The sequence below is a fragment of the Podarcis vaucheri genome, assembly GCF_965113315.1.
Source record: "Podarcis vaucheri genome assembly, chromosome: 2".
NCBI lineage: Eukaryota > Metazoa > Chordata > Lepidosauria > Squamata > Lacertidae > Podarcis > Podarcis vaucheri.
The window spans coordinates 3,685,087-3,709,827 of NC_138760.1; the positions used below are offsets into that span (position 1 = coordinate 3,685,087).

The window sequence follows — 24,741 nt, forward strand, 5'->3', positions numbered from 1 at the left end:
CAGCTGTTGTTGCTTCCTCTCCCACCTCCATATCTGGTAATTAGAGAGATGTTTTTTCTAAACATGGAGGCTCCATTCTGAACTACTATAAATAATAGACATTCTGAGCTATCATAAATAATATATATGGTTACGTCTCTTTTCTCTTGAGTTTAATCCTTTTTATGCTAGTGACTCACATAGGTTAATTTTGTTCTGCAAAAGCAAGTGTTCCCATGCACCCAGCTGCAGAGTGGAGGGAGGAGGGTGACCTAGTCTGGAGCGTCCTGTGGCTGTTGTATGACAGCACCAGGGTTCAGTTCCAACACATTGTGGCTATGTGATGGTTAGAGCTTTCAGCCTTGAGCTCATCATTCAAGAAGGTTGCCAATTGGTGTGAGGCTGCAGCATAAAAACAGAGAGGTGGTGGTCAGACTTTGGCCACAGTTCTCTGCATGTTCACTTGGGAGTAAGTTCCAGAGAACTTAGCTGGGCATGCTTCCAAATAAATATACACAGGGTTGGGCTGTAGAACTTCCTTTGTGCCTCTCAGACCAGACTGTTCAACCCATATTCTCCCAACTCTGATTTTGCTGTAGCTGTTTCTCTTCTATTCTGACTCTTCTACCCAGGTGAGCTCTCTCTGTGCAGAGCAAACAATGGTGGTTGCCAGGACCTATGCCTTCTCTCAGCCAAGGGTGAAATCTCCTGTTCTTGTCGTGGTGACAAGATCCTTCAGGAAGATCTTACTTGCAAAGGTGAGCACCCATATGAAGCACTTGTATGGGGCATATGAGATACATCCATGAGATACATCCATGCTAAGGGGCATGGTAGGGCAAAAACTTGAGTGCTGTGCACAGGCTGGAGGAAAAGGGAGGGGTTGTTTGTTATATTTCCAGATCTGGATCATCTCTATTTTGACCATGGAATTACATGTTGATATTTTACAGCATTGGTAGTTGTACACCTTAGCAGAAATGAACAAAGCAGTTTCTACACACATGCAAACTCATGGGTTGCAGAATTATGCAGAATTTCTGCAACAGCCTCTCACAGGCTCTGCCACCCACTAATCTACCAGTCTGGCAGGTCTCATGGGCCCCAGGTCTGTAGTATTGCATGAAACATCCTTTGTCTGGAAATGCATGTAATATGTAGCTGTGTTTGTGGGATTACAGTAGTTCCAGAATATAAGCAGGGCAACAGCTTCAGTATTTTGTGCAGACCGAAATAAGAGTGTTTGATCTGGCAATTAAATAATTAATAGGAACTCATTTATGTGCAAAAGAAGTTAGAGTGGAATGCAAAAAGGCACAGGAAAAATATTAACTCTAGGCTTCACTTCTGACAGAAGACTGGCCATCCACCAATAACAGCTGCTGGATAGCTCAGTTGGTAGCGCATGAGACTCTTAATGTCAGGATCATGAACCTCATGTTGGACAAAAGATTCCTGTATTGCAGGAAGTTAGATGACCCTTGTGGTCCCTTCCAACTCTACAGTTCTATGATTCTAAGTAAAACACAGCTGTGAATATGGCCCCCTTTTTAGAAGTTTATTTGGGATGCATGAATCTCTCAGTGCTCTTGATGCCACTAGTTTCACGTCATAAGAACACAAAGAAGAGCCCTGCTGGATTAGACCTCTCTAGTTCAGCGTCTCACAGTGGCCAGCCAGACACCATGGGGAGACCATAAGCAGGACAAGAGCACATCATAAATATGACTTGTGCAGAGGGTCATAGTGAATACATATAAATATTCTGTGGTGACTTTTGTTCATATGCCACTACTTCTTAGAAGCTTAGGTTATTAAATGGTATATAAATACCTCAATTAATCAACTAATTAACTATATTCCCATTAAAGCAGAATATTACTTTGACCTGATAACCCTCACCCCACCCTCCATCCCCACCCCCACTGTTCTGAAGGTGCTGGTACCAGTTCCAGCATTTCCCCCTCCCAGATGTCAGGTGCAAGTGTACAGGTGGTTGTGAACATGAGACACATCGGAAACAGTCTCCCGTGAAATGAAATGCTGGGCTCATTTTGCTTACACTCATCCCTGTTCTCCCTTCCTTAGCGCCCAACTCCACCTGTAACGTGCTCAATGAGTTTGAGTGTGGAAATGGTGACTGCATTGATTTCAGCCACACCTGTGACGGCGTGGCCCACTGCAAGGACAAGTCGGATGAGAAGCAGTCCTACTGCAGTAAGGCTCCTTCCTGTGCTCCTCCTGCTTCGCTTCTTTCCTCCCTCTGCATATGGATAAATTGGATTCTTCCCCTTGCACCCATGGGGGCTAATAATGTGGCTTGCACCAAGGGGCTAGGTGCCACTTTTCCTTTTTCCTCTGACCATTTGGGGGGAAAGAATTCATCCCATGGTTAACATGAGAGAAGTGGGTTGGGTTGGCTGGAGTGCTGCCCTTCTTGTATCCTTGGGAGAAAGCAGAGTTCTTAAGGTCTAAAGCTCTACACACAGCTGTTGTGATCATCTATGGATGAAGGGCAGTATGCAAAATTAATAAAGAAGAACTACTACTCTCTGTAGTTTACAGAGAGTAATGCAAAAGTCCTTTGCATTACTCTCTGTAAACTACAGCTCTCTCTCTCTCTCTCTCTCTCTCTCTCTCTCTCTCTCTCTCCCCCTCCCCCTCTCTCTTTGACTGACTGACTGATAGATATGTCAGTCAAGAAAAATTTCCCACACAAATGGTTTTTGCTCTTTTTTTATAGCATTAGTGGTCTCATTTGCAAAGTAGCATCTTAGGGGGACATATTCATTATCACCCCTGTGTTGTGAGAATGGGGCCGCTAAAGCCCTGCTGGATCAAACCAAATGTCTGTGCTTTCCACATTGGCCACATTGGGAAGCTCACAGACAGGGCTTGAGCAGGTAATAACCCTCCCTCCAGCAGTTGGTGTTCAGGTGAAGACTTCTACCGCTGGACCTAAATGAATTGTGACTTCCAGCAGATGAAGGATACAATAAGTCCTGCCTTATAATCTACTTCTCTTTGCCACAGCCCACATTGTGCTGAGCAGGTGGGAGGAGGGCCCTGTTTGCCACTCTACACCCAGATATTTCCATTGTGCAGAAAGCACTGGGTGCAGGGGCATGTTTAGATTCTGCTTTAAGAAACTTTAATGTGGCTGAAATCTACATAAGCCTTCTCAGTGGGACTGAATTCCATGCATCCATTCATGCATTCATTCATTCTCTCTGTGTGTGGTCCTTTTGCACACATACTCACTCACTCACTCACTCATACGTTTTATGTTGCAGACAACCGCAAATGTAAGAAGGGCTACCTGCACTGCACCAACAAGCGTTGTGTGCACAGCAGAGACTGGTGCAATGGGAGGGACGACTGCGGGGACAACTCAGATGAAGTGCCTTGCAACAGTAAGTGCTCTTCAGGAGGGCTACGCCTGCTATCTGTCAAGGTTAAGGGGCGAGGAAAAGGTTTCATTGTGTTCCCCTGCTCTACTAAGCATTTGTTTGCACTAGCCTTATGGAGTTGCAGTTTGGCTTCCCTGTTACATTGTGTTACTTAGTGCTTAATGCAAAGCATCCAGCAGACATAAGACTTAACCACGGAGAGTGCTCATCCATTGTTGGTTGTCTTCATCCTGATTCATGCACAGGGAAACAGTGGTTTAGCTTGACAAGCTAAGCCCTGGCCTCAGAGGACATTATTCAGCTCTCTAAAGTTCCTAATCCTGTTGCCAGCATATTGGTGGCTAGAGTGTTGGAATTAGACGAGAGTTAGAAATCCACATTCGGCCACCTGGGTCCATCAAGTCTGTCAGCCGTGCCTCCCTCACAGGGTCGTTGTGGGGCCGTGTATGCTGGTCTGAACTCATTGGCACCAGATTGGCACACAAAATGGATGTGATGATGGCGATGATAACATGCTACCCATTCATTTCAGAGACTAGCTGTGCTGCCACAGAGTTTCGTTGTCGGGACGGGACTTGCATCAGTAACTCGAGCCGCTGCAACCATCAAATAGACTGTGAGGATGCTTCAGACGAGATGAACTGCTGTGAGTGTTACGCGGGCATGTGAAATACTGTGGCACACACTTTTCTACAGGTTCCCCCCACCCCACACTTCTCTCTCGCATATCAGCTGTTTTCAGTTGGCCAGGGCCAATCCATTCTGCTCTTCCCTCAAGAAGGAGAGCACCTGTCGCTTCCCAGCCCCTTCCTCATTGAATATTAGCTGATATGTCTGCTCTTGGCAGCTCATCCATGGCAGGCATTTAGCTGAGTGCTTTGTGGCAGTCTTGAAAGAAGTTGGATGAAGAACTGTATATCTGTGTGTGTGTGTGCAAAGCAGGTGAAGATGCAGCTCTGTTAGAAAAGGGCAGCCACAGAATCACAGAATGTTATAGTTCAAAGGAACTTAGAGGTGATCTAATCCTGGCTCCTGCTCAGTGCAGGAATCTTCCTGCTGCAGCATCCCTGCCAGATGAAAAGAAAGATGCAAGAGGAAAAGAGCCAGGCAGTGTGCATCTGCACTGCCATTAGGGTCGGGGTGCAGAAGCTGTGGCTCTCCAGACATCATTGCGCTATTAACTTCCATCAGCCTTAGCTTGCATGGCCTACAGTCAGGGAGGATCAGAGTTGTACTCCAGCAACATCTGGAGGGCCACAGATTCCCCATCCCTGCAGCAGGGACTCTGGAGTTGCGTATGAAACTTAGAACATCCCAAAATTTCCACCAGAGGTTCCCAAAGTAATCAGCAGGGTAGACTAGTGTGCCACAAGGGAGACTGAATTGTAGGTTGAAAACCTAAGCCACTGGACCACGTTGAATACACTGACCACTCCATCACCTGTTGTAGCATTCTTCAACCTTGCAGGATCATCTTATCCCATATATGCCCACTGTTGCTAATGCCATACTCATTCCCCAGTTATGAGAAAGCAAACTTTTGTGCTTTGGAACTTCCTGCCTATTGACACGAGGCAAGCACCTTCCCTTTTGGGCACCTATTTAAAGCATTTTTGTTTAGGCAAGCCTACCCAGACACATAGATGTTGGCATGTTTTTAATCTTTGTTACTGATAATTTTAATTATTTATAAATGTTTTAAATTAATTTAAACTGGATTTGTTGATAATTTTTGTAAACCACTTAGAGATTTTACTACAATTATGTGGGGGGTGTAAAATACAATTTTAATATATGTATGTATATCTATTTATTGAAACCTTGGCTTCCCAGATGTTGTTGGACTGCAGCTCTCATCATCCTGAGCCAACTTGGCCAATGGTCAGGGATGATGGAAATTGTAGTCTAACATCTGGGGACCCAAGGTTGAAGAACACTGGCCTTTTGGATTGGGAAGTTCCCACGCAGTATGGATTCCCCACTCCCACCCCTTCTAAACCATGAGTGGCCACATCATCCAGAGGAAAGGGAATGTTCCCTGCCACAGCCTGTACTGCAGATGTCAGGCACAGAGGAATCCCAGAAGCATTACTGTTACTATCCGCTCCTGTCCCTGATCTTTGTCCGATAGGGTTAAAGGAGAGGTGGTGTACTGGGAGGCAGCATTCACTGGGCCAGCCACGCCTCTTTTTGTTGTTCTGGCAGTTGAGTGAGAGAAAATATGCATGTGCATGTGTACATCTTTTTGAGTAGAGTATGTAAAAAAAATTAAAGACTGCAGCTATCAAAAGTCTGGGAAACACTGTTTTGCAGCCCTTTGGCACACCTGCTGTTGGAATGGTTTACACAAAATAAGTGCCATTCTATCATGATTCACGCACAGTTTACATGACTGCACAATTTGTTTCATCTCTTAATAGCCACCACGGACTGCAGCAGCTTTTTCAAACTGGGAGTAAAAAGTACCGCCTTTCTGAAGTGTGAGCACACATCCATGTGCTATGTTCCATCCTGGTTGTGTGATGGCAGCAATGACTGTGGAGACTACTCAGATGAGCAGAACTGCCCAGGTGAGCTAAATGTCTGAGACTAGCCCTTGGACTGGCAGGCGTTGGGCCTTGGGGGGACAGAGGGGACACTTTGACTTCGAGAGAGATGGAAGCCTTGGTTTTAAGCTGAAGGAGAATTCCTCCTCTGGTTGGCATCTTCTGGCCTTTATACACCTTCCTTTCAGGGAAGCCAGATAAAATGAGGAAATCCAAACTGAGCAGTACCTTCCAAACAGTGTGATGTTCCTCACCCCCCATTTCAAGAAGAAAAGGAGGACTACCTTCTTCCATATCAGCTCAGTATTTGTTTCCATCAAATCACAGAATTGTAGAGTTTCCCCAACATGGAATCTTTCCCCCAACATGGGGCTCTGCCCAAAAACCTGAGATTAAGAGATCATAGCTCTACCGACTGAGCTATCACACTATTAACGGGTGGGAGAAGGAGGAAAATAAAAATAAACCAAGGAACGGCTTTGGAACTGCAATATTTACTGTTGTTGACTCTCCTGCTTGTAAGGTGAAATGTTCAAGAATCACTGGTTACTGCCTGTTTTGTAATTTCTTGCTTTTAAATTAAAACCCTTAAAATGTTGGTGGTGGGGATATATCTCTAGGTGACTTCCATCACTCTCTCTCCTTCTTCCCTGCCTTCCCCAGGTATTGTGAGAAAATCCAAGTGCCCAGCCAACTACTTCGCCTGCCGCAGTGGGAGATGCATCCCCATGACATGGACCTGTGATAAAGAGAACGATTGTGAAAATGGCGAGGATGAGACACACTGCAGTAAGTGTTGCACCTGCACCGTGACTGTGAGCTATAGGATTGGTTCCTGCAGCAAGGAATTTTAGAGTTGGAAGGGATAGTGGAGGTGATCTATGTTAGGATATTTCCATTCCACCTTAAAAGGGAGCAGGCTTTGTGAGTTACAGAGTCTGCGTATTTCCTGTTCACAGGATGTTTCTGTTGTGTCTATGCTTTCGTTTCTCTCTCTGTGCCTGAGACACCGAAGCAGGCAGTCACGTTTTCTTTGTTCTGACCAACGCTGAATAAAATTGTAAATAATGTGCATTATCTGCTGATAGAGCGTGCATCAGCTCTGGAATGTGGCAAGCTATTTCTAGAGCTCGTGTCGCTAATTGCTGATACTGCATGTCTACGGGAGATCGATGGACGTCCGGAGGCGGCGTGGAGTCTGGATGGATGTCTCCCTGGCAGTATCCCAACAATCTAGTCCAAATGCCTTGCTCAGTGGAAGATCCAATGATTAATAGATATTTAAATGGCATTATTATTTATTGTGCAAAAATGCTGGAGAAGTGATTGGGAATTAGAACTCTTTTCAAATCCTTAGGGTGGTTTAGGTTTTGGTTACAGAAGTGCCTGTTTTCCCCCCCAGATAAGTTATGCGTCCCAGTGATGTTTGAATGCAAGAATCACCGGTGCATCTCCAAGCAGTGGGTGTGTGACGGTGCGGATGATTGTGGAGATGGCTCTGACGAGGACCACCGTTGCAGTAAGCCTTCACTTCCATTTTAGGAGGGAAAGAGGGAGTGAAGATGGGAAAGCATTCTGGGTCTTAATAATAGAATTATGGAAGGACTTTAAAAAAAAATGTCATTGTATCCAGGTCTTTGCCACAAAGCAAGGCCATCTATCTACTGGCCCCTCCTCACCTCCCAAATATCAGCATATGCACCCCTGATCACAGTGAAGAAGAAGAAGAAGAAAAAGGAAGGGCTGTGATGCAAAGGAGGCGTCATTATAGGACAAATACTTTGGGATAACATGCACAAATGTACCAAGCTTCAGTACTGCAGTGGGAAGCATAAATAATGTTGAGGTCATGTGACCTGGGGGTAGGGTGGGGGGTGGGATAATTTCCAGAGACCACCTCCAGCAAAAAAAAAAAAAAACCACTAAGTCACCTGAGAGGAAATTAGCAGTGTGAGCTTGAATACTAGCATCCTGTTCCAGGCTGGAGCAGTTCCTGATGAAGAAAAGCCCTCCAGCTCTGGAAGGCAGGTGGTTTTCTGGCAGGCCAGAGCAAGGAAGGACTGGGTCCCCGGTCCCCACCCCTGCTCTCTATTTATTAATTCCCCCCCCCCCATGCAAAGCTGTCATCGCTTAAGTGATGGCATCGTGAGTTCCCTGTACCTGTTACACACTGCTCTCAACATGATGCACTCTCAACACACAGCTCTCCATTGCTTTTCTGAAGTAATGCAGTTAGAACTCAGGAACCTTCATTCCCCGCTCTCCATTTATTTATTTCCTCCCACCCAGCCATGCACGCAGCAGGTTTTCCTCGCCTATCAGGCTTTAAGAAGGCACAAGGGCTCTGGGAACATCCTAGAGTCCTCATCCGAGAGCCAGTGTGGTGTAGTGGTTAAGAGCAGTAGTCTTGTAATCTGGGGAACCGGGTTCGAGTCTCCGCTCCTCCACATGCAGCTGCTGGGTGACCTTGGGCCAGTCACACTTCTTTGAAGTCTCTCAGCCCCACTCACCTCACAGAGTGTTTGTTGTGGGGGAGGAAGGGAAAGGAGAATGTTAGCCGCTTTGAGACTCCTGAAGGGGAGTGAAAGGCGGGATATCAAATCCAAACTCTTCTTCTTCTCATGCCTCCTTCCCAGAGCTCCATGCCTCCAGGAGCATTCCAGAGCCAAATAAGCAGTCCTCCATTTTGTGGGGGGTGGCAGTCCCAGGGGTTCCTGGCTTTACACGATTTTGTCTTTAGATGTGGACCCCCGGAACAGAACCCTCACAAAAGGTGCCAGTTGCCTGTCGTGTTGAGAGCAGCAGCAACCTCCTTCTACCTGAGTACTTATTTTGACTCTTTTGAGTAATTGTCAGTCTCTTTACATATCCCTTTTGATCAGTGGCTTCTGCTCCTCCAGGTCACAGCACTTGTGCTGCAGGTTCCTTCCAGTGCCCAAACAGCTACGTGTGTGTCCCAGAACGCTGGCTGTGCGATGGGGACAAAGACTGCAATGATGGAGCTGATGAGAGTGTGGCTGCTGGCTGCTGTGAGTCGCTTCTTCTCATTGCTCAGATTCTGATCATGATCACATGTCGGATGGTTTCTTGCTGACTTATTCCACTAGTTCCCTCAGACTGGTTTGGGTTGTGTTGCATTTTCCCTTTTCCTCTTCAGTATACTCTCCTCGGTGCTGAGTGGGAATATGGGTTAGTGTTAAAGACACCGTGGAGGAGAGAGAAAAGGGATTCAGTGGTAGGTACGAAATCCTCCCTAGTGGCACGTCACTGGCCCAGTTCACATGCCACAGTAAACCATAGTTGATGGTTTAACACAGAAACACCTGCCCGGGCAGTCTGTCTCTTCCCCGCAAACATATCGCGTCCAGTGCTATTCCAGATCACCTATTTCGATATGTCTGCCTCTGTGCCAAGTTGTGTCACGTTCCTCTCAACCTCTTTGTAGCCTGGGTTCCTTCCATAGTTACAGAGTAGACTGCATTCTTATCAGTCTGAAGAGTCATAAATTACAATTCCTGCATTTCGTCCTCCAGCAACCACCGAACGATGTACCGAGACAATCACAATCACAAATCAAATAAGCATTCAGTCAGTAGCCAAACAATCCCACACTTCCCAACACTTACCTCTTCTCATTAATCAGGAGAGGGCAGAAAAAAGCAAAGGCAGAAATTTCAGTGTAACATTAAACCGTCCTCCCTCCTCCTTCTCCATTCTGCTGCAGGGATTTTCCCTCAAGACATTAAAATTCCATTTAAATGCCTTTAGAAATTTCAGTTCTTACACAACAGCTGATTGATTAAGTCACAGCCTGCATTACATGTCTTGTCCAGTTAGTGATTCTTAGTTTTACCCAGTTAGTCAAATTGAAGGAGGACTCTTTCCATTCGTTATGGCAGCCATTCTTTGGCAGAGGATTTGCTCCCAGTGTCCCCCTCATTCTGCTTTCTAAGGGGGCAGTCGTGGAGTCAAACGACGTCTGTGGGTGCTATGGCCTCCCCGATTCTTCCCAGGGAGGTCTGGGAGAGGTCATGCCTCATTCTCCCCTTCCCCTCTGCCAGAATTTCTTTACAACCCCCAGAGGGACTGTAACTGTTTGTTAGGATCGTTAAATGTCCAGGGATGTTACAAATGTTAAAAATGATGTGTGATGCTCTTTAAAGTTTGAAAGGAGTACATTCTACATGCTACAAAACTAGTAAATGTCCAAATGGTTATTTAATAAGAGGGGCAGGGTTGCAAAAGAGAATATGGGAAAGTGGCTACACATGTTGTGATGTCTGATTTCAGTGTATAACAACACATGTGACGAACGGGAGTTCATGTGCACCAACCGGCAGTGCATCCCCAAACATTTTGTGTGTGATCATGACCAAGACTGTGCGGATGGCTCTGATGAAGCCCCAGATTGTGGTGAGTACAGACCTAGAACAAGAGAGTAGGCAAAACCCTCCAACTGTTCCCCAGTTCGGGTTTTTGAATTGAAAGTAGATATTTCAGGGTAAGGGGGATATTTCTGGAAAAACATTTATTTTTCATGGAGTCTCATGGGTGATTCCATACGGTTGGGGGATCGCATAATAAATGGATGGTGTCCCAGTGCTACATAGCCAATCAGACTGGCAAGCACAGCTGGCTGGAAGTGAGAGCAAGGGAGGACAGTGTAAATGACTGGGGTTCAAAAAGTGGTTCTTTGAGGTCTCCAGTTGCTGTTTTTCATTTGTCAGCTCTCAGAGACTGTCTAGCCTTCTGTGGTTTGCCCTCCCATCCCCACTGTGTCCTTTGGTCATGGTGGCTGACAGTGTGTCCCAGTTTCAGCCTCTGTTATCTCTGATGACTTTGTAATGGTGCACCAATCTGTCCTCATATGAGTAGCAAGGCTGGGAAAGCTTCTGCTGAGCCTCTGCAAACTCAGCCAGGTTTAACATAAGTTCTGAGCTTGATGGACAATCACTTGATCTCAGATTCTTCTGAGTAAGCAGATGGTTAGTAGTTGCTTTTCTGAATAATTTCCATGCTTGGATTTTATTGGTTTTTTATGGTTCTTTGTTTTTTTCAATTTCTTATTTTTTTTATTAAACTGTTTTGGACTGTGGGTGCCTGGGCCCCCGGGCCCCTGGAGATGGCTCCAGTGATAGGATGTATCCCCATTTACTTTGCCTTCACATGCATGTTGACTCTCATATCATTGGAGCTTGTTACATAGTAAGAAGAGGCTCATGTTTTAGCACAGCCTGACTTTCCCATCTCCCCCACCTTCCCTCTTTCCCCTCAGAGTACCAGACATGTGGCCCCAATGAGTTCCGCTGTGCCAATGGCCGCTGCCTGAGCAACAAGCTTTGGGAATGCGACGGCGAGTTTGACTGCCATGACCAGTCCGATGAAGCCCCAAAGAATCCCCGCTGCTCTAGTCCTGGTAGGCTCTGTGATGGGTAGGGAGATGGGAGGGGCCTGACTGCTTGCGGTTTATTGTCTTTATTTTGCATTTAATTCCAGCCTCCTCACACCTTCCATTGGTCATGAGATGTGTTGCAGTCTACACTTGAATTCTTAATTGTAATATTTTGATATTGCAGTTATTTTATCATGAATATTATGAAAAAGTTCTGAGTTGTATTTGTGCATATGAATATTACATGCTGTGTGTGTGTGTGTTTTCTCATGCTTTCTGTGTGAAACCCATTGAGTGTGTCTGTGGCAAAGCAGTACACAAGGTGGGTGTACAGCTGTGGACCAGCCACATTTAGAGTGCTTCTGTGCATTCACATGTGGTGGGGTAGCTTTAGATTGTGTGGAGAGAATCATGACTGGTCCATCAGGAAGGGTGGGTGTGAAAAGAAAGAGAAAATCTCACCGCTTTGAGACCATCCCTGGCATCTCATTTCTAAGTCTGCCCTGTCTAATTCCAGAGAGCAAATGCAATGACACCTTTTTCCTGTGCCGCAATGGGCAGTGCATCTCCAACGACCTGCTCTGTGACAACCAGAACGACTGTGGCGACGGTTCTGATGAGCTGAACTGCTTCATCAACGAGTGTCTCAACAAGAAGCTAAGTGGCTGCTCCCAGGAATGTGAAGACCTCAAGATAGGCTACAAGGTTGGGCCTGGTAGTTCATTCTCCTTCGCTGGTGGTCGTACTTAGTTGAGCCAAAGGCTGTCGTGGTGTGCTCTTTCTGGAGAGCCACTGAGCACAGCTTTGCCATCACCATTATTGTGGCAGTTTCCCCCCTTAAGCTGGTGAGGCTACAAGGTGATGCTGTGTCTGGGACAGCCCTCCCACCAGGTGGGGCGAGGTGGCAGGTTTTACAGGGGTTGCTATTAAACAGCAGCAAATTGTCAACTGTTTGGTTTGTATGCATTTTTTGCCGGAGGGGTAGGGCTTAGTTCACTTGGGAACAGCCCTTGCTTGTCGTATAGAAGGTCCCAGGTTTTTTGGGTTTTTTTGGCACCTGAACAAAAAACTTTGCTGCTATGCCAGTTGCATCTGCCCAAAGAGGAAGGCAGGGGAGGAAGAAAGGGAGTCATGGCTAAGTTGCATTTTCTATAAACATGAAAACTAGAAACTTAACTTCAAATAAGTAAATAAATCTGACATTCCCTTGGTTTTATCTCAAAATGTGTATTATAAAAAGAGGTCTGTGGTAGGGCAGGGCACTATATTCTGTCCATCCTGAGAACAGGGCTTCAGAGCACAATTCCCATGTCTGTGTGAATGGGTGGAGGCATGCCTCTTAACCCGCATTGAATAGAGGTGGGTGTCACAGCCTATAAACCTGTCATGACTTTCTGCTGCCCCCTGCAGTGCAGATGTCGCCCCGGGTTCCGGCTGAAGGATGATGGAAAGACTTGCATTGACATTGACGAGTGCACAACCACCTACCCCTGCAGCCAGATATGCATCAACACACACGGCAGCTTCAAGTGCTTGTGCGCAGATGGCTACCTACTGAAGCCAGATGACCAAACGAGCTGCAAAGCTGTCACAGGTGAAGCTGATCCTCAGTGCCGTGAATGTTCTTAGAGATCAGCAGAAAGCAGAAGGGTCCTGTCATTTGTTAGGGCAAGTGAAAACTTTGCAGCACAGGCCAGATGGCCATGGACCATATGGGAGTCTTCGCCTCTCTCTGTGCATCCCAGGAGCCGTGACCAGATATCCCCTGTGCTAGGTAACACGGGGATGGTTGTTTTGGCTGCATTGGGATTGCTGAGGGGCAGCTGAGAAGGGAAGGGAAAGCACCCCCTCCCTGGTGATACTGATGCCCAAAAGATCACTTTCCTTGTGCTGCTGTTAGTGGGTGCATCTGCATTGCTGGAGCATAGGCGATTAGATCATCCGTTCCCCAGAGGTTCCAGTAGAAGACTACTGACCCCATACTGCCGTTACCAACTGGGGCACACCGATCCTGGGTGCATCAGGATTGCTCAGGCATGGAGGTTTTATCCCCAAATCTGTCTGTTCCCTCCCTCCCTCCCTCCCTCCCTCTCTATCCACCCCATTTCTGTCACACATGCATCGAAGTTCTGAAGCAACTGCTAATAGCAGTATGGGAACAGTGATCTTGGCTGCTTCAAGAGCACGTTGGTGGTGAGGTTGCATTGTGTGTGCATGTGTATGAGAGAGAGGGAGGTTACATGTGTGTGCTTTGGGGAGGGTGTTGTCTGTGTAGAAGTGTGAGTGTGAATGTGAGGGTATGGGTGAATGAGTGTGGGAGCAAGGGGGTGCCAGCCCTGGCCCCACCCACCAGTAAGTCTGGCCTGCAACCACCTGCCCATGGCCACATTTGGCCCTCAGCGGCACAAAAATGTCATCCATCTCTGCTTTGGGGTTTGGTGGGATTAATCTGAGTATTGAGTATGGGCAGGGCTGGCCCAAGACATTTTAGCACCTGAGGCAAAACACAAAATGGCACCCTCTCCCTGCCAGGGAAGAAGGAGTGAGTGAAGATCTACATCAGCAACAAGCAAGTGAATAATGATCTAAAATGGGATCTGCTGCCTCTGTGGATCCTGCCGCCTGAGGTAGTTGCCTCACCTTGCATGACGGGCGGGCCAGCCCTGAGTATAGGGTGGCAGGTGCCAAAGAGGGCAGGGAGCTCCTCCACTTTGAGTTATGTAGAAGATGGAAGTCACACCTGTTGTTCTCCTCTACACAGCAAATAACAGTGCAGGAGCCCCCTGCCTTCTTTTGCACCTGACACCCTACTTAAGTGGAGAAGCAGCAGCTTTAAAAGTCAGTCGGTGGTGTGTATATTTGTGTGAAAAGGCCCTTATTGCAGTCATACCAACATTAGATGTGGCTTCCTTAGAGGTTGGTGTGCTCTGCTTTGTCACTAATCCCTCCCTTTCTTTCTCAGATGAGGAACCCTTCCTGATCTTTGCTAATCGGTACTACCTAAGGAAGCTTAGCCTGGATGGATCCAACTATACACTGCTGAAACAGGTAAGGAGCTTTGTAGGAGGAGGAAGTTCTGTATGAGCAGATTTTTGGGGAAAGTATTTTCTTGTATTGTGGCTTAGAAAATATCCAAGCAGCGTTTCCCGCCCCCCTCCCCCCACCCGACACACCACTACTGTGCTGATTGCCACTTCTGTTCTGCTCCCAATTACCTGCCCTGTGCCTGCTGGCCATGTTTCTTTCCCAGCCCCCTTCCATCTGATATATACATGTGACCCATTTAAGAAAGAGTGTTCCAATAGGTGGTTGGACATTTATGGTGGTGGCTTTGTCCGGCACTCTCCCAGGTGTATGGAAAGCCTGGGTGGGAAAAGACTATTTCATGGCAGAGTGCCATACCTGTGAAAAAAAGAAAGTGCCTCATTGCAAAGCATCTTCATGATTGTTTCCGTTGTGGAGCCCCTCATTTAGAAATAGCCACTCGCTCGAGAGCAGCTTGTGCTTGTGGACAGCTTAGCTTTCCCATGGCACTCTCAAGGTGGTTGTGCTATGAGACAACTGCCACAGGAAAGAAGTTGCTATCTAATGAAAAGCCCCTGTAAGCTCAAGGCTTAGCCACAGAGCACACTGCCGGCTGCATCCCTGCATGAGTCCCTGCTCTGACTGTGCCTCCTTCCAGCCAGCTTCTGGTGGGGGCTGATTGCTGTCTTACATAGAACTGGTTCACTTCCCGGTGCAGAGATGCAGCAGACTTGCCTGTTCTCGGAGGGTGCTGGTTGTTTCATCTTTGCACACAGTATTGCCTCCTCCTAATCAAAGTGCATGCCCAGAGGAGGGTCTCATTTAAAAATGTACAGTGGTGCCCCGCAAGACGAATGCCTCGCAAGACGAAAAACTCGCTAGACGAAAGGGTTTTGCGGTTTTTGAGCTGCTTCGCAAGACAAATTTCCCTATGGGCTTGCTTCGCAAGACGAAAACGTCTTGCATTTTTTGCAAGTTTGTTTCCTTTTTCTTAACACCCTTAATACAGTTGCGACTTGACTTCGAGGAGCAACTCATAGAACGCGGTGTGGTAGCCTTTTTTGAGGTTTTTGGCGATTTTTGAAGCTTTTCCAAAACTTTTCCGACACCGTGCTTCGCAAGACGAAAAATTCGCTAGACGGAAAAACTCGCGGAACGAATTAATTTCGTCTTGCGAGGCACCACTGTACCTTTTGCCAGGGGCTTTTGCCAGAACATATCCTTTACATGCAGAAGGTCTCAGATTCAATCTCCAACTTCTTCAGGGAGGGCTGGGAGAGACCTCTATTGGAAGCCCTAGAAAGCCATTGCAAATCAATGTGGATAATGCTGAGCCTTCCCATGTTCCTGCACCCTAAAAGGAAGCCAGTGGGGGAGGTATAAGAGTGAACTGTGTCTTCATTTGCCATTTTGGGTGGTGGGGAAAAGCCAGTGTGCCTACACAGTGTCATCATAATTTATTATGATGGTTATAGCACTTTTCCTGAGTCCAAAGAGCTTCGCATGCATTATCTAGTTGTAATCCTGTAAGGATTATTATGTACCAAATTGACAGAGAAAGCAACCTAGTGAGCTCATGATAGTGGTGAGACTCCTACTAAGGACTCAGCCCCCTTAGCCACAGTGCTGTTGTTCCTGTGACATAAGAACTAATGCCTGTCTCCTCTCTCGGGGGGCTTAGGGGCTGAATAACGCTGTGGCTTTGGACTTTGACTACCGGGAGCAAATGATCTACTGGACGGACGTCACAACACAAGGCAGCATGATCCGTCGCATGCACATCAATGGCAGCAATGTACAGGTGTGAGACCAGTGTCATTTGTGACCATCACCTGAGGCCCCTCCACCTTCAGAGGGTGGCAACATGAAAACAGGCCTTTTCTGCAGTGGCTCCCTGCTTGTGGGATGCTGTCCCCAGGGAGCTCCACCTGGCACCTTCGTTGCATATCTTTAGGAGCCAGGCAAAAACATTCATCTTCTCCCAGGACTTTGGCTAATTAAATATACGGCCTTTTAAAGTGGGGGAGGGGGTGTTGGCTGGTTGTTATTATGATGTGTGTTTTTGTGTTATGGAAGGACCGTAACTCAGGGCTCACCCGCACTTTGCTCCATTCTTTCTAGGCACAAGTCTGGGCTTGCCAGGTTCAGGTTTGAGCGGTTTGTTGGCCCCACACTTTCCCCCAGGAAAACTGCTGAATCGGAGCAAACAGCAATCCATGGAAAACCCAGTTGCCATTTACAACATTTCAGTGGTAAAATGTGGGTTTTCCCAAGGCAAGCACCGGGACAAAAACTGCTCGAACACAAACTTAGAAAGTCCAGACCTGTGCCTAGAAATGAGCCCTCTGTGGCAGAGCACCTGTTTTCTATGATGTCTCCAGGTAGAGCTAGGGTTGTTCCCTGTCTGAAACCCTGGAGAGCCACTGCCCATCAGTGTAGAAAATACACGGCTGGGTGAACCAGTGGTCTGGCTCAGTAGAGACAGGTTTCTGTGTTTCCCTCCCTGTAGGCTCAGGATCAGCTCCCATGCACTCAAGCAGTCTTCGCTGCACCACATCACAGAGCTATGCAGGGCTTTCTTGTGCTTAACCTTTTCCCCTCCTTCCCTACCCACCCAAAGCAAACCAGTTTGTCTAAAAGCAGCCTGTCCACAAGCAGGGAAGGCATTCCTTTGACCAGAGCTTCCTTTAGTGTGTTCCTTCCTTCACGCTGTTATTTGCTCTTGTGCACTTCCAGGTTCTGCACCGAACTGGGCTGAGCAACCCTGACGGCCTGGCTGTGGACTGGGTGGGTGGAAACCTGTACTGGTGTGACAAGGGAAGGGACACCATTGAAGTATCAAAGCTGAATGGGGCCTACCGGACTGTGCTGGTGAACACAGGGCTACGGGAACCGCGGGCGCTGGTGGTGGACGTGCAGCACGGGTAAGTCTGTTGGATGGCGTCTGGGGCAGTGCCCAGGTTTTAAGCAGTTTAGGAAGTGCTTAAGCTTTATCTATTACTCTCATGTTTAGGGAAGTTTTTAATATTTAATGCTGTGTTGTTTTAACACTGGATTGGAAGCCACCCAGAATGGCTGGGGAAACTCAGCCAGATGGGTGGGGTATAAATAATAAATTATTATTATTATTATCATGAACACTCTTTGTCCATGAACTCCCAAGGAGCAAATTAATGTGCTTTCCAATTCTTCTGAAATCCCATCCTTTTAAGAAAGAAATATTTAGCCACTGAAGAAATCAGAAGTGGCAGGAAGTTTGGAGTTAAAGATAAACTATGGTTTAATGCAGAGGTTCCCAAACGATGGTCTGTGGACCACCAGTCACCCACAAGCTTCATTCAGGCAGTCCACAACATGCCTGTAGTTCAGGATTGGAGCCAGCACACCTGTCACATTAAATACTTACATCAATTTTTAAATTGGCTTTTTATTGCTTCTTTTATTTCTTACCTTGTACTTCATTGTATTTCAATTTGAATTATATGGAATTAAAATTGTAATACCATGAAATACAATATATGAGAAGTAAAAGAAGCAATAAAAATACAATTGAAAATAATTCAGCATCTAGCAGAGCAACATTACAGTTGCTAAGATGGTAAGCAGAAGAATCATTAAGTAGTCCACCAAGATCCTCAGCCATTTTCAATTAACATGAATGATTAGCCTGCTCTGTAGACTGCTGAAATTTCACCCAGCCTGCTGTTCCCTTTTAAAATATGAGAGGAAACAAACTAAGGCTGACTTAGCATTATGTGTGAACCAGCATTTGTAGTTTGTCTCTTTCTGAACCAATCACATGGTTGGTTTGTAGAGAAACAAACCATGAGCTCTAGTTTGCATATAACGCTAAACTGGCCTCTGGTTTCTCTCCTCCTGATTCCATAAAGGGAGGAGCAGACAAAGCACAATTTCAGCACTGAACATACTGCTCGCTTGCAGTAAACTATAGTTTATTTTTAGCTATGGTTTATTGTTACATGCAAACACCGTCTTTGCCTCGTTGTAGTGATATTTAATATGCTTTGTAAGTAACTTGGAGAGCTCTTGTTACTAGTGGGCTAAATGAATGAAAGAATGTGGGGAGTGACCACAGCTGCTGCTCTATGTTTTTGCTATTTGTGTTACTCACTCTCGTTTGCTCTTTCCTAGGTACTTGTACTGGACAGACTGGGGTGACCATTCCCTGATTGGCAAGATAGGCATGGATGGCACAAACCGGAGCGTCATTGTGGACTCAAAGATCACCTGGCCCAACGGCCTCACCCTGGACTACGTTAACAGCCGCATCTATTGGGCTGATGCCCGGGAGGACTACATTGAATTTGCCAGCCTGGATGGCTCTAACCGGCACATAGGTAAGAGAGCTGAAGGAACTGTGAAGCTTATGTTCATATGCACATTGGTTGAGCCGAGTGGCCATAACTTTCATGGGTTGGGTACCTAGAGGCAGTAGCTCAGTTGGAGAGCACATAGCTTTGCATGCAAAAGATCCCAGATTCAATCCCTGGCATCTCTAGGTAGGGCTAGGAAAGAGCCTTGATGGGAACCATTTGGAGCAACTGGCGTCAGGATGGAGCCTATACTATAGACCCGAGGGAGCCAAGGTGGTCCCTTCCAGATGCTGTTGATCCATCAGCTCCCATCATCCGTAATCAAAGGCTATATTGCCCGGGGCTGCTGGGAGTTGGAGTCCAGTGATAGCTGGGGGGCACCATATTGGGCTATAGACAATACTAAGACAGTGCTCTGATTTGGTACATGACAGCTTCCTAAGGGAGGAGAATATTAATTGAGTGACCAGATTTGGGGAATGCAGCTAAGGCATTCCTCCTGAGCCCTTGTACAGCTCCAGTGTAGTTGCTAAAGGGATGATCTGAGAAGGCCCCACTTCTAACCTTGCCATGGCCAAGGGGTCACATAGGTAGCTGAGCTGGCTCTTCTTCCCTGGCTAATCTTATTTTCTGGTTTTTGAGACTGACTTGGGTGGGACAGTCTGATTTAAAGTTGTTGGGATGGGGTGAGGAGCATTGCAAGCATAAGCAAAGTTAATCACCCTGTTTCTGCTCACCGATTCTGCCTTGCAAATGCTTCCTTCCCTCAGCCCCTGAAGTAGCAAAATGAAACAGGCTTGGAACCCCTTGGGAGGTGTAGTTCCACTCCTAACTTTTAGCCCTCTGGCAACAGCATATAAATTACCTATATATTGCTCTGTTCCCTTTTAATCCCTCCGGCTACCTGTCAGTTACTTCTTATTTTCTGTTTTTGGTTTCCTGTGTGCTTGCTGTCATTTTCTATATCGTCCTCATTTGGAGGGTGTGGAATGTTTTAGAACATTATCTTTAACAGATGAGTCCTTTTGAACAATAGATGATTCTCTCAGCACCCGTCACTGTTTCCTCTTTCTTTCCCCCCACCCCCACTCCCCTCAGAAGTCAGTGTAAAAGCTATGTGAGTGTTTAATTATAAGGTTTGGGTACTCTCTTGTATTGCTTATTGGGTATTAGGCCAGACATAGGCAAGATGTGGTTTAAAAATAGACAGAAAGCTGTTTTTATCCAGACTGACCTGACCAAGTTAAATAATCTTAGAGCAGCTCCGTGGTATTATATGGTCATGGAGCTACTCCAATATCATTTGACTTGCTGAGGATAAAGACACCCTTTTGTCTATTTTTATTTTTAAGTATTGCACCACCAAGGATGTGTATTTATCAGATCTTTCTAAAACCTCACTGAGGAGCACATTAACCATGTCCAAGGCAGTCCTGGATGGTGTGATTATTGAAAAAAATCCATGTAATTTTCACACACGGAATATGTTGTGTGAGAGAGGTGGAAGCTCTGCTGCATTATCTGTTACACCGATTCACCTATAAGAGGTTTAAGATTAAAATCTCTGGAATAATTGCTCCTTCAAAAAAAGTTACTAGTCTAATCAGCACATTCTTGTTTTGTTCTATGCAGTCATATGTGAGTGCTGATTCTTTTTCTTTTTCTTTTTAAGTAATGTGGTTGAGTGCTTTACTGCTTTTTGACCCACCAGAATTACATTTTTACATGTACATCACCAACTCCCCTCCATCATTTTGGCTTGCAATTTTGACACATTAATAAGTGGAACCAAACAGTGGTGTAGCATGAGTTGCCAGCACCCGAGTCCATGCAGAAGTGGGGTTGGAGGGAGGGAAGCGGATGCATGCACATTCAACTGCCTAATGGTGCCTGCGTCACCCAAGAGATTGCAGCCGCAGAGATAAGAAGAGTTGTTGTCTGGAAAGGTCACTTCCTAGTTCACATAAAGGAGCTGTTTTCCACAAAGCCCAATGACAGAAGTGCACAGCTGTATTGAGGCAGCACCCCTAGCCATTTTGCGCCCAGAGCAATTGCTCCTGTGGCCCTCCATGCTACGCCACTGGAACCAAGGGTTCCATGCTCTTAAACACAATTATCAATGAATGTGCTATCTGAAGGAAGAACTTCATTCTACCACCACATCTCACCAGATACAAAATAGAGCATGGCTGAATGAGAGATCCCTGCAACAAATGTGCATCCTTGGAGAGGACATGGGTATTGCTCCCAGCTGTGGCTGGGATGAAATCTTGAAAGTTCATCTCCAATTTATTTGGGAAGCCTTGGTGAAAGAGGGAGGCAAAACTACCTCCCCTCTTTCACATTTCAGGAGGATGGGAGGGGGAGGCAGATGTTAAAGGTGAGGCAGCGTTCCTCTCAACCTTTCATAGTTGCTGGCTACCAGCCTTCATTTCCCATGACCTTTGGAGCAACAAGTGGCCATGAGTTTGTGCCCCTACCCTTGAGATCCCAGCAGAAATGGCTGAAATCCAACTCCCTAAACTTTTACTGTCCATGAATGGAGGAGTCAGTTCAGTCCAGTCCTATCCACAAAAACACTGCACGTTTGCCATGTTTAACACTGTGTCATGGCCTTGACCTAGAACAGGCATGGGGAGCATGTGTCACCCCAAATGTTGCTGGGCTCACTGGAGCTGATGGGAGTTGGAGTCGGACAACATCTGGAAAGGCACAGTTTCCCCATTCCTGGTCTAGAGCCAGGCACACCCTTGGCTAGTAGTCCTCCAGATTTCCACTTGAGTTCTGCATCCTTGCCACCCAGTAAGAGTCTCTTTCTTCTCAGTCAAGGATTTGACTGAGAACAGCATGAATCAAAACTTTGGGGAAACCACGGAGGGAGGGGAAGTCCTAGGTTGACTGATTGAGTGTAAAACCTGAAATGTTGTTGGATTGTTGCTTTTTAAAAATATATATATATAAAGTAATAATAAAAAAGAGTCTTTCTTCTTCTTCTTCTTCTTCTTCTTCTTCTTCTTCTTCTTCTTCTTCTTCTTCACCAGTCCTAAGCCAGGATATCCCCCACATCTTTGCCCTGACACTCTTTGAGGATTACATTTATTGGACGGACTGGGAGACCAAATCCATCAACCGGGCCCACAAGACCACAGGCACCAACAAATCAGTGTTGATCAGCACCCTGCACAGGCCAATGGATATCCACATCTTCCACTCCTACAGGCAGCCAGATGGTGAGTGCCATGCTCCATCCAGGATGTGAAAGTCACTATTTGCAGGGAGCGGAGTTCAGTTACTACACAATGGGGCACAGCACAGATGCATTCAGAGCAGAGTGCCAGGCCCATCATTGCCAGACCTAGGACCAAATGGGGTAAGTGAGTCAAAATAGGGGTAATAAAAGCCACAGGCAGAGCTTTTTGTATTGCTCTGGCCTGAGAGCAAGTCTGACCAGATAAGTTTTTTAAGAGGGCAGGCTGCTTAGGTGGCTTCCTTGGAAATCTGGAAAGTTACTCTGTACTCCCCTTCAGCTTGGGCACAGGTTCAAAGTCTTACTGTGGGCTTACGCCCTGACACCAAAGTGGGCTACTGGGGTAGCTCTCTCTGTTACATTTGCTAGCAAAATGCTGTTACGGACCTTTGCAACCCTCCACCAATCCTACATGATGCCTTGTTGAAAGAGAACTCCAGTCCTTAAAGAGCCTGCCCCTGGCAAATCCAACACTCAACTTGTTGAATCTAGGAGAGACGAGAGGGCCCAGGCATGACGCTTATATCTGACTAGCTCCTCAGCTGGAGGGCAGGGTGTGGCAGGGTGAGGATGAGAGATGGCAGTGTTATTGAATCTTGATCCCCTGCAGTAGCTGATTGGGTCTGCAGTGGGTGCCTTCTCCTTCCTCAAGTGGAGAGCTGGTTATGGTACTTACCTAGGATACGTGCACAAGAAAGAGGTCCTCCATCTATTTCCACACTTGACAGCAGAGCATGAGTAACTTCTATTGCTGTAACCTGCGCCTTTTTTCTTTTACCCGTCCAGTTCCGGACCATCCCTGCAAAGTCAACAACAGTGGTTGCAGCAACCTGTGCCTGCTGTCTCCAGGAGGTGGCTTCAAGTGTGCTTGCCCTACCAACTTCTACCTGGGTGCCGATGGCAAAACCTGCATCTCCAACTGCACAGCCAGCCAGGTAATTGGAGCAGCACACAAACATTGGGATGTGCCCTCTCCCATCACCATTTGGTTGCTTTGTCAAGGGACTATCACCATCCTGCAGCAACTTCTGCTGGCCAGATCAAAGCCCTCTGAAGGATGTGTTGGGCAGCATCAAATTGGGTCTTGTGGCTGGTGCTTGCCATTAAATCCATCTGATCCAGAGTAAGGCGAGATGCTCTTTTTTAAACCAGCCTCACTCGGTTCTCCAAATACTGAGGTTACATGTTTATCTTTTGGAGAGACCTGTGTAAGCCAAAGTATATTTGAGGGGTAGTTGGGAAATGAGGACGGCTCTACTGCTGTCACTCACCTGGATCAGTTTCACAGCTGTGGCATGGAAGATGGGATGGGCTGGAGTTTGCTCTGATGGAACAGGGAGAGGCTGCAGGGGGTGCTCTTCTCCCCACTGCTGATGTCTTGCCTCAGCTTCATGACTTTTTCTTCTTAACCAACAGTTTGTCTGCAAGAACGACAAGTGCATCCCTTTCTGGTGGAAATGCGACACAGAGGATGATTGTGGGGACCGTTCTGATGAGCCGGATAACTGCCGTGAGTGAACAGTTTGGAGGAAGCCCCAAGGGTTGGAGAAAATGTTGGTTTTAAAAAAATAAAAATCACAAGGACTGATTGAATATCGTCCTGGCAGAACATTAGAGCATGCAGGGGAAATGGCCACAAAACAGGTTTACAGCATTGCAAGGGGTAAATTTGCGGTTTGAAGCCAGTGTTGGCCAGTGTGGTGTAGGGGTTCAAGTCTTGGACTAGGACCTGTGGGACCAGGGTTCAAATCCCCACTTGGCCATGAAACTCACTTGGGCCACTCACTGCCTCTCAGACCAACTATCTTGCAGGGTTAATTGGGGACTGAGATTTGGGAAGGGCAACCATGTATCCCACCTTGAGCTCTGTGAGGAAAAGGAGGAATCTAGAGGAAATAAATACAAATAGTACAAATATTTAGAGTAGATGCATTGAAATTAAGGAACATGGCTAACTTAGGTCCATTGATTTCATTGGACTTGCTTAGAGCAGAACTCGGTTGGATACAACCCTGTGTCTTGCATTTTGACCCTGGGGGCTTTTTTGGTAACCCTGAGGGGGCTCCATTGCCTGGGTGGTGTTTTCTGGGGTCTGCTTATCTAATCCCTTGAGGGAGTGTAGAAAAGGCAGCAGTGTTCAGGCCCCTTCCATGCTGAGTCTTCCATGGCCCCCGCTCCTCTTCCAGCAGCCTGAGGTGGGGTGGAGACATCCACAGCAGCTTCCTTCCTTCCAGGTTTGTCTTGGTGCGTGGAAACTTCCTTTAGGGACAGTTTGCCTGAAATTCCAGAAGCTCCCTAAAATCTCCACCCAGGGTTTTAAATCAGGGATGGGAAACCTGTAGCCCTAGTAGTGCAGCAATAAAACTGCTAACACATTTGCAAAGCTTATGCGGGGTCCACAATGCATGGTTTCAGATTGGGTGGGGTTCTGCATGTTAAGATTCCTGCATTGCATGGAGTAGAACTAAATGACCCTTTGGGTCCCTACAGTTCTGTGACATATGGGGGGGGGCATAATGCCCATCATCCTTTGCCATTGGCTATGCTAGCTTGGGTTGATGGGAGTTGGAGCCCCCCCCTGCTTTAATGGCATATATGATCTGATTATATTTGCCATCCTGAGTATATTGTTCTCCTGCTTCAGTGCTGCACAGCACTGACCAGGCAGTCCTGGCATATGAGAGATGTGCCGTAGGCCATAGTGATTCTGAACTTATTCTGTGTTGAACATGCCACCTATATATTCCAGTTCAACCAGGCTGCTCTGTGCAAAAACTATCAGCTCCCCGTGGGTAGTATGACGCTTAAT

The 24,741-nt window shown here is 46.7% G+C and overlaps 2 protein-coding genes across 4 annotated transcripts in view; one reads left to right on the forward strand and one right to left on the reverse strand.

Moving 5' to 3' along the window:
• The window catches only part of NEMP1 (nuclear envelope integral membrane protein 1), a 108,733-nt gene that overhangs the window by 50,153 nt on the left and 33,839 nt on the right, over positions 1-24,741 (reverse strand). The window lies entirely within an intron of this gene.
• The window catches only part of LOC309523672 (low-density lipoprotein receptor-related protein 1-like), an 87,756-nt gene that overhangs the window by 34,244 nt on the left and 28,771 nt on the right, over positions 1-24,741 (forward strand). The window contains exons 21-39 of the mRNA XM_082207654.1: positions 612-737; positions 2,068-2,196; positions 3,273-3,392; positions 3,922-4,035; positions 5,810-5,959; positions 6,599-6,724; positions 7,338-7,454; positions 8,836-8,964; positions 10,226-10,348; positions 11,211-11,351; positions 11,845-12,032; positions 12,738-12,921; positions 14,290-14,375; positions 16,033-16,152; positions 17,088-17,275; positions 18,504-18,709; positions 21,727-21,915; positions 22,719-22,867; positions 23,349-23,442. Of these exons, the coding sequence (XP_082063780.1) occupies positions 612-737; positions 2,068-2,196; positions 3,273-3,392; positions 3,922-4,035; positions 5,810-5,959; positions 6,599-6,724; positions 7,338-7,454; positions 8,836-8,964; positions 10,226-10,348; positions 11,211-11,351; positions 11,845-12,032; positions 12,738-12,921; positions 14,290-14,375; positions 16,033-16,152; positions 17,088-17,275; positions 18,504-18,709; positions 21,727-21,915; positions 22,719-22,867; positions 23,349-23,442 (2,679 nt within the window). The remainder of the gene's footprint in view (positions 1-611; positions 738-2,067; positions 2,197-3,272; positions 3,393-3,921; positions 4,036-5,809; positions 5,960-6,598; positions 6,725-7,337; positions 7,455-8,835; positions 8,965-10,225; positions 10,349-11,210; positions 11,352-11,844; positions 12,033-12,737; positions 12,922-14,289; positions 14,376-16,032; positions 16,153-17,087; positions 17,276-18,503; positions 18,710-21,726; positions 21,916-22,718; positions 22,868-23,348; positions 23,443-24,741) is intronic.